General features: G+C 44.1%; 1 protein-coding gene across 1 annotated transcript; it reads right to left on the bottom strand.

The window, feature by feature from the left end:
- Positions 1-4: 4 nt before the first annotated feature.
- On the bottom strand, positions 5-3,637 carry ciao1 (cytosolic iron-sulfur assembly component 1). The gene is made up of 7 exons (XM_083784520.1): positions 3,253-3,637; positions 2,385-2,533; positions 2,159-2,270; positions 1,923-2,011; positions 1,566-1,758; positions 1,392-1,470; positions 5-480 (listed from the first exon to the last, which is right to left on the bottom strand). The coding sequence occupies exons 1-7, from the start codon at positions 3,389-3,391 to the stop codon at positions 246-248; spliced, it is 996 nt and encodes a 331-aa protein (XP_083640646.1). The 5' UTR covers positions 3,392-3,637; the 3' UTR covers positions 5-245.
- Between the last annotated feature and the right edge of the window lie 4,536 nt (positions 3,638-8,173).

The following is an 8,173-nucleotide window of genomic DNA, read 5'->3' as shown; positions in this document are numbered from 1 at the left end:
GTAATTCAAAATAACATTAAGCAATAAGATTTAATGTAATATATTTTCAATGTGTCACTGAAATGGCAAATTTATACAAAATGTAATACATGGACGCTTAAAAGAGCAGTACTGAAGTAATGTTCTTTAGACAACTAAAGTGGTCTTCCAATTTACTGAACAAAGAATACGAAACATTAACATGGCAACTTCAACGTTCAGTGCTGACGAACAGTTTGTCATGAGAAACCAGATTGATTTAGTGTTTAGCCGTCAGTTTGGTATCTCCAGATTGCAATATCTCCATCATCACTGCAGGAGGCCAGGATCCCTGCCTCCTTTGGGTGCCAGTTAACACAGTTGACATCTTGGTTATGGGCCTTGGCTGCACAGGCAGCCAGGGAAAACACGGGTTGATCTGGATCAGTTGGCTCGTCTTCCTGAAACACACGCACTGAATCGTCTCCGCACGCAGTTGCCAAGGCACCAGTCAGATGACACCTGAACAAAAATGGGCACAAATGTCTGAAGTTGAGTACGTTTATTTAAATTGTATATTTTGTATGCATATCCCAGATATGTTTCACAATTTCACCTTCTATCCCATACCAGGGTTTATATTCTACCCCAATACCCGGCCTTACTCACATACATTCATAGATGTAGATGTACACTTATTTTTGAGGGCTCCTATATTCAGCTATTAGTGTAGATTACCGTCTTACACAAACATTAAATTCGCTTTGACAATGAATGGAGAATTTACGTCATGTGGACGAGCAAATCGGCTAGTTTCGTGTCTGATGTACGATGATAAGAGCGCCCTTCACTTCACATGTGTGATTTTTATTCTCTGAGTAACATTTTTCGACTGAACTTATATGAAAGGCAGCATGGCCCTGTTCTACATATCATGTTTAGTTTATGCTTAAAAGATAGGCCTAACCTTGCCTCACCAGGCTTTCAACCTCGGGGGAAAAGCCTGGTCTCTGTTCCAAAAGTGCCGTGTGAACCGTTCTGGAACGGATGATATCGTCATGTTGTAGTATTGTTTTGTAGTCATCAGGCAGGAACAATCAAACAGAACTTCCTTTTCCCTCAAACGGGAAGAATAACAATAAAAGCTCTCGTAGCCTGTCGGTTTGAGGGAAAGGGAAGTTCCGGAAGATGGATGACTACAAAACAATACAACAACATGACGTAGCGATATCCCGACCGGTTCATAAACCCGAAGGGGAATGGTGCCCAGGTTAAGATAGGCCTACTTCATTGTCCTTCAATGCACTTAACAAAATTGTGCTCCCACGGCCAAAAAGTGTCTCAGAAAATGGAGACAAGGTTCATAGGTACTGAAGGACATCCTTAAAGTCATCAACATGAGGCTGCACAAAAAGATAGTATGGTTAGCTTACCAAGAGATGTCATACACTGCCCGTGCATGGAAGCCAGAAAGAGTACAAACACACTTCCAAGGCTTGTCTGTGTTGCCATCTGCAGTTCAACAAGAGCAACAGTTACAAACATGAAATGTTGAAGAGGAAATACCAAACCACCCACATGTTCGATGTTCCACATAGATGTATTACCTTCCGACTCGCTCTCCTTCCAGATCTTCACCGTGCGGTCATCACTACAGGAGGCCAATCTCTTTCCACCTTGCTCAAAGGACAAACTCCATACGGTGGATGTGTGTCCTTCCAACGTGGCCCTGCACTCCCAGTCGTCATCCTCTTCCTTATAAATGCAAATGTTGTTGTCGTAGCTGGCTGAAGCCAGGAGCTGTAGGCGAAGGATAGACATAAACTGAACAATGGACTGAACAATGGACCTCACAAATGGCTGGTCGTCGCGACGGTGGTGGTCAAGATGGGGCAGGGGAATTATCGTCCATCATGTACACTGTACAGTATGTGTGTTGTACTACAACCTAGAACCTACTGTACCTCCTGAGTAGGGTGCCATTCAACATGCTTGACATCCTGTGTGTGGGAGTTCACGACAGTAACACACTCGTACTCATCCTCCTCGTCCACTGTGAAAGGCAAAGGGAAGCGATTTGTTTACATTTTGTGCTGCGCTGCAGAGATCTTTTTAACAGGATTAATGGAGGTGAATAACAAACTCTTTTGTGGATGATAAATGTGCATCGTCAGGTAGTGGGAAAACACTTGATAGTCACCTTCCCAAACCCAGACACTCTTGTCTCGGCTACATGTGGCCAGCAGATTCCCTGAAGGTGCCCAAGCCACACATTTGACCTCGTTTTCATGTCCTTCCAGCACAGTCAAACACTAGGACACAGACATAGGTACATTATTATGAGCAGGTGGAACAATTTCCATCAAAGTGCAGTCTGTTGATGTCAAACCATCAACTAAGAAAACATTTTGCATTTTAAATCTGACCTCAAACTCATTATTTTTCTTTTTCCAGATACACGTGGTTGCATCGAAGCTGGCAGAGGCCAGGTAGGTCCCACATGGGGACCATGCCACTTTCCTCACAGTGCGCTGGTGTCCATCCTGAAGGACCGTCTTGCATTCCCATGACTCACCTAAGCAGGATGGGGAAAGGAGCAAGGGTACATTCAATGTACGACTACTAAACAGATCAGGTGGGAAATGAACTTTCTGAATGGATGATCCCATTCTTTAAGTCAACATTTATTTTTGATTTAATTGATTTTCACATGAGCCCTACACTACAGCAGTGATAGCCTGCATCCTAAGTCACTAAATTGAGAAAGGATGCAATCATGTAACGTTACCCTCCGGGCCGGGGGTCCTGGGATGCAATACTGACTGTAGGACTCATAAAATGTCCCTGGGACCCATCTAACAGACCACCCTATTTACATCACTGCTACAGAATAATTTTCCATCCTAAAATACAAGTTACATCATATTTGGGTATTTTTCCTTTAGGTTAGCCCATTGAGAGCAAGCTGTTTTTAAAAGAAGCCCTGATTACAGCATGAAAAGGTACAGTTATAAAATACCAAAAACAATAACAATCAAACCAGTTTCAAAGAGTCGGACATTTAATAAAGCAGTGGTTCTCAAAATTGGGAGTCCAGTGACCCTCGGGCCAGGGTTCCTTGAGGGGTTATAAATAATGGACCCTTTAGGTCTGTCGTCTGTAACCCTGAGGTTATAAAAATGGAACCTAATGGACCTTGGACCCGCAAGGTTCCATTTGTATCAGCTCAATGTTACGGGGGTCCTTGAATAAAAAAAAGTTTAGAAGCACTGAATGAATGAATCAGCAGCCCACCTTCTTTTCCCCAGATCCGGACGGCCTTGTCGCCTCCACATGAGGCCAGCAGCGTCCCGCCAGGGTTCCACGCTACGAACCAGCAGCGAGAGTCTGGATGTGCGATGAACCTCTGAACGAGCACCAACGCGTCCTTCATACTATCTATCTATCACTGACTGACAGCTAGATAGATACCCGTTAGCCAGCAAAACCCTGCCAAAACCTTATCTACAACGCCTGTTTGTAAAAGTACTAATCTTCAAAAACACTGAATTATACTGTCTGCGAGATAAACGCTGAAAGAAAATCTATATAAACGAGAGAGAGTTCACCACTCGACTGCGTGCAATTATTATGAAATGCCTAATAATTTGACAAGTTTTGTGATAAATACATTTCACAAACTTCCGTCCTAGAACTCTACTTCTTCTGAGTATCAGATGTCCTAGCTTGGCATTGCTGCCCCCTGTCGCTGGGGAGAATGGAGTCCAGAAACTCTGAAGCCAAGCTGTTTATTTATCCATCAAACAAGAAGATGTTATTAACGTATACGTTATTGTCTGGTGACGCGAGGTTAGCAGCTTCAGGACTATCATAGTCGTGTAGTCGTATTAAAATTAGTCTGACTTTAGCTTTCATAATCATATCTAAATTAAATATCATGCAATTTGTCAACATCCATAAAACATGTCTATGTCCATGATAGTCTTGATCCAAGGCTAGCTGTGAGTGAGTTAAGTTGAGTGAGTGTGATGTGTCTTCTTTTCATTCATATAATAGTCATAATATAATATTAACTCTTGAACTATAGCGTTCCATACGGCTGTCTGCTTTATGTATTATGATTAAACGTGCATTCTGGTATTGTGAATCAATGATTGAGAAAAACATCAGAGGGGTTTGAACCCGTGAAGTTATATAAAGTTGTATTCAAGCCACGTATTAAAAGTCGGGTGTATAGACCGCTAGACCACTGAGGACGCTGCCAAGAAGGGGACTCATTTCTGTATTGACTATTTAAGCCGTGACGTAACCCGCTTCCGGGTCTTACTCAAGGAAGCTTCACGTCATACATTTTCTTTGTCGTGGACACTTTACAGTTACATTAATAATAATTATACTCGAGTTGGAAGCATTAAGACCCATTTTAACCCTCAATGGCTTCCTTTCTGAAAAATAACGTTATTGTAAAAAATAAAAAGATTCACGCGTTCAGAATCATAATAGAAGCGGACGGGACCCGGATGTAACGTACGAGAACTACAATATGACTACATTAAGAAAATCGCGGCAAAAGACTCGCGGGCGTGGCCTCACGTCACACCCGGAAGGAAGTGACGGCCCCCTCAAATACGGAAGAGACGCGTGGAGGGGGTTTTGCTCAGTGTTGTTTTGATTCTGCCACGTCACCATGTCGGTCGTCCTCGTGTCCGCAGCAAGCAGGTACGTTAAATGTTATTTAATACTTAACGTTGTTGTTGTTCAAACATCTGTGATCACTTTATATGTTAACTTGTTGTGATGTTTATATATTATGTTCGTGCCACTGAGTAAAACCGTGTTCCAGTAGCCCAATGGTTACCCTCGGCGCTTAGTAGACAACAGGGCCCGGGTTCGAGTCCCCATCGAGGACTGAGAGTTAGCTTCATTCTTACCAAACTAGCACAATTGTTTTAGCTTTTCTCGTCGAGGTCCATTATTCATTCAGTATTTGAGGCAAAAAATGGTGGTCCCGTGGCTCAGATACTGAATGAATAAAGGACCTCGACTTGATGCAAACAAACAGTGTTGTGTTTGTTTAGAAGAAAAGAAACTCGGTCATCGACTGGGAAGTGAACCCGGGCCCGGATGTTCTAACCATTCGGCTACTGGATCATGGTTTTATAAAGTAGTAGTAACATATATGAACACAACACAGTAGGAACAGAGCATTCTGGGATGCACGCTAGTTCGTTAGCTAGCTAGCGTGCTGCCGTCGTGAACGTGCACAATGATAGTCAACGGACCAGCGCGTTCATGTGTTTGGGGCCAGGCTGCAATACCTTCATTCGGCCACTATGTCCATTTCGCCTCAGGGTTTCCTCTGGGTGCCTTCTCTATTCATAATATACTCTATGCTCACAATGGTGGTCAGTGGCTCAAATGGGTCTGAGAGGCTAAATGGCCTCAAATGGTGGTCCGTGGCTGAATAAATAATCGACTAGAGGTGAACAGAGTAGTGTTTAGATGGTTCTGTTATGACTGCATGCTGTAGTGTTTAGATGGTTCTGTTATGACTGAATGTTGTAGTAGATGGTTCTGTTATGACTTCCCCTCTGCATGTTGTAGTGTTTAGATGGTTCTGTTATGACTTCTCCTCTGCATGCTGTAGTGTTTAGATGGTTCTGTTATGACTGCATGTCGTAGTATTTAGATGGTTCTGTTATGACTTCCCCTCTGCATGTTGTAGTGTTTAGATGGTTCTGTTATGACTTCTCCTCTGCATGTTGTAGTGTTTAGATGGTTCTGTTATGACTTCTCCTCTGCATGCTGTAGTGTTTAGATGGTTCTGTTATGACTTCTCCTCTGCATGTTGTAGTGTTTAGATGGTTCTGTTATGACTTCTCCTCTGCATGTTGTAGTGTTTAGATGGTTCTGTTATGACTTCTCCTCTGCATGTTGTAGTGTTTAGATGGTTCTGTTATGACTTCTCCTCTGCATGCTGTAGTATTTAGATGGTTCTGTTATGACTTCTCTGCATGTTGTAGTATTTAGATGGTTCTGTTATGACTTCTCCTCTGCATGTTGTAGTGTTTAGATGGTTCTGTTATGACTTCTCCTCTGCATGCTGTAGTGTTTAGATGGTTCTGTTATGACTTCTCCTCTGCATGTTGTAGTGTTTAGAATGGGGGTGGGCAACTTTGACGATAGAGACTATATTTCCACTATATTTCCACTCTCACTCCAGAGGGCCACGTTGCATATTACTGTTGTAGCAAAAATAGCCGATGTACAAGCTCAAAACGCGTCGCAGTGCAACGCGTTTGGGGCTTATTGATCAGCTATTTTTTTCCCCCAAGACGGTGGATTGTGGCCCATGCCTTCCTGCTGTTATTTGTCATGTTGGTGTTCTCTATATCTTTTCGTCCTGGGCATGACGTTAAACTGTTCCGTTCGAGAGGACCGGCGACCCTCGAATGTAAACAGCCACGAAAGGAAACTATGTGTGTGTGAGGTGTTCTCTATCATTTCATTCCAGTACTACTACTTTGGGTAGTGGCTGGACGTTTGTGTAGATATTGAAAAGGAGGGGGCGAGCAGGCTACCTTGTGGTAGGCCGTTCTTTTGGGCTTTCCATTTACTCCTCTGGTCATTTAACTGGACATAGAAGCGCCTGTTGTTGAGGAGGCTTTTCCTGACCATTGTGCGGTGTTGGACAGTGTCGTAGGCAGCAGAGAGATCTCTGAATGCTGCTCCAGTTATTTGTTTTCCCTCAAACCCATCCTCAATGTGTTGGGTGAGGTTGAGCTCTGTCCAGCACAGGAGCGGCCAGGACGGAAACCAGCTTGGTCTTTAGTCAGCTTGGTGTCTATGAGTGGCAACGAGGCGTTGGAGTAGCAGCTTCTCATATAGCCTTGTAGGTGATGCAGAGGGAAATGGGTCGGTAGCTCTTTGTGGATAATGGGTCTTTGCCAGGTTTAAGGATTGCAACCACTTTGGCCTTTTCCCAGACAGAAGAGATGGTTTTCTGTGCTATGCATGTGTTCAGCATCCCCACAAGCCAGGTCTTTGCGTTGGGTCCCAGGTGCTGTAACATTTCTGCCAGTAGGTCATCAATCCCTGCTGCTTTTCCGGGTTTCAACTTTCCCATTGCAGTTTCAAGTTCTTCTAGGTCGAAGGGTTTGGTTTGAGGGCTGGCTGATTGTGGTTGGTCTGATACCACTGTGCGATGGTATTCTCCTGTGGGTCGGTGGCGGTCTTGGTCACAACTGGTGGCCAACAGTTGTAACCAACACCGCCACCGACTCACATAGAATACCATCGCACAGTGGTATCAGACCAACCACAATCAGCCAGCCCTCAAACCAAACCCTTCGACTTAGAAGAACGTGAAACTGCAATGGGAAAGTTGAAACCCAGAAAAGCAGCAGGGATTGATGGCATACTGGCAGAAATGATACAGCACCTGGGACCTAACGCAAGGACCTGGCTTGTGGGGATGCTGAACACATGCATAGCACAGAAAACCATCCCTTCTGTTTGGAAAAAGGCCGAAGTGGTTGCAATCCCTAAACCTGGCAAAGACCCATTATCCCCGAAGAGCTACCGACCCATTTCCCTCCTGCATCACCTACAAGCTCTATGAGAGGCACTAACATTTCTGAACAGACTATATTTACATCAATATGTCTGGGTCCCCACCTACTCACTCAGGGTTGACGTGTCACACCTGCAGTGATGGGAGGGGCACCAAAATGTGGTGTTTTGATTGGTTGATGGGGGCACTCCCTTAGTATAAAAGTGTATGTTTTGTGTACACATGACCTGATGAAGATCAAATGGATCGAAACGTTGTCAGTATTTCAATACAGAACGTTTTTTTTATACCTGTGATGTGCGGGCTCCATCCAATACCTACACCAGTTGTGATGCAACAGAGTTTGCTGTGACCGTTGTGAATTATGGGTGGTGTGGTCTTTGCCAAGACGGTGGATTGTGGCTCATGCCTTCCTGCTGTTATTTGTCATGTTGGTGTTCTCTATATCTTTTCGTCCTGGGCATGACGTTAAACTGTTCCGTTCGAGAGTACCAGCGACCCTCGAATGTAAACAGCCACGAAAGGAAATTATGTGTGTGTGAGGTGTTCTCTATGGGTTGGGTTTCAGGTGGTTGTATTGTAGTAGCTTGACATTTCTTGGAGGGCACTTTCAAGGACAGACTCAATCTTCTGGAAGTCTGC

This window comes from Protomyctophum parallelum (assembly GCF_964188405.1).
Source record: "Protomyctophum parallelum genome assembly, chromosome: 15".
Taxonomy (NCBI): Eukaryota; Metazoa; Chordata; class Actinopteri; order Myctophiformes; family Myctophidae; genus Protomyctophum; species Protomyctophum parallelum.
The sequence above is the reverse complement of the archived record's forward strand: the minus strand, read 5'-3'. Positions and strand labels throughout refer to the sequence as shown.

Coding starts and splice junctions, on each gene's coding strand:
- ciao1 (XM_083784520.1), bottom strand. CDS start 3,391: ATGAAGGACGCGTTGGTGCTCGTTCAGAGGTTCATCGCACATCCAGAC. Junction 1,471..1,565: donor GAAGGAGAGCGAGTCGGAAG/GTAATACATCTA, acceptor GTTGAACTGCAG/ATGGCAACACAGACAAGCCT. Junction 481..1,391: donor GCAGTGTATGACATCTCTTG/GTAAGCTAACCA, acceptor ATTTTTGTTCAG/GTGTCATCTGACTGGTGCCT.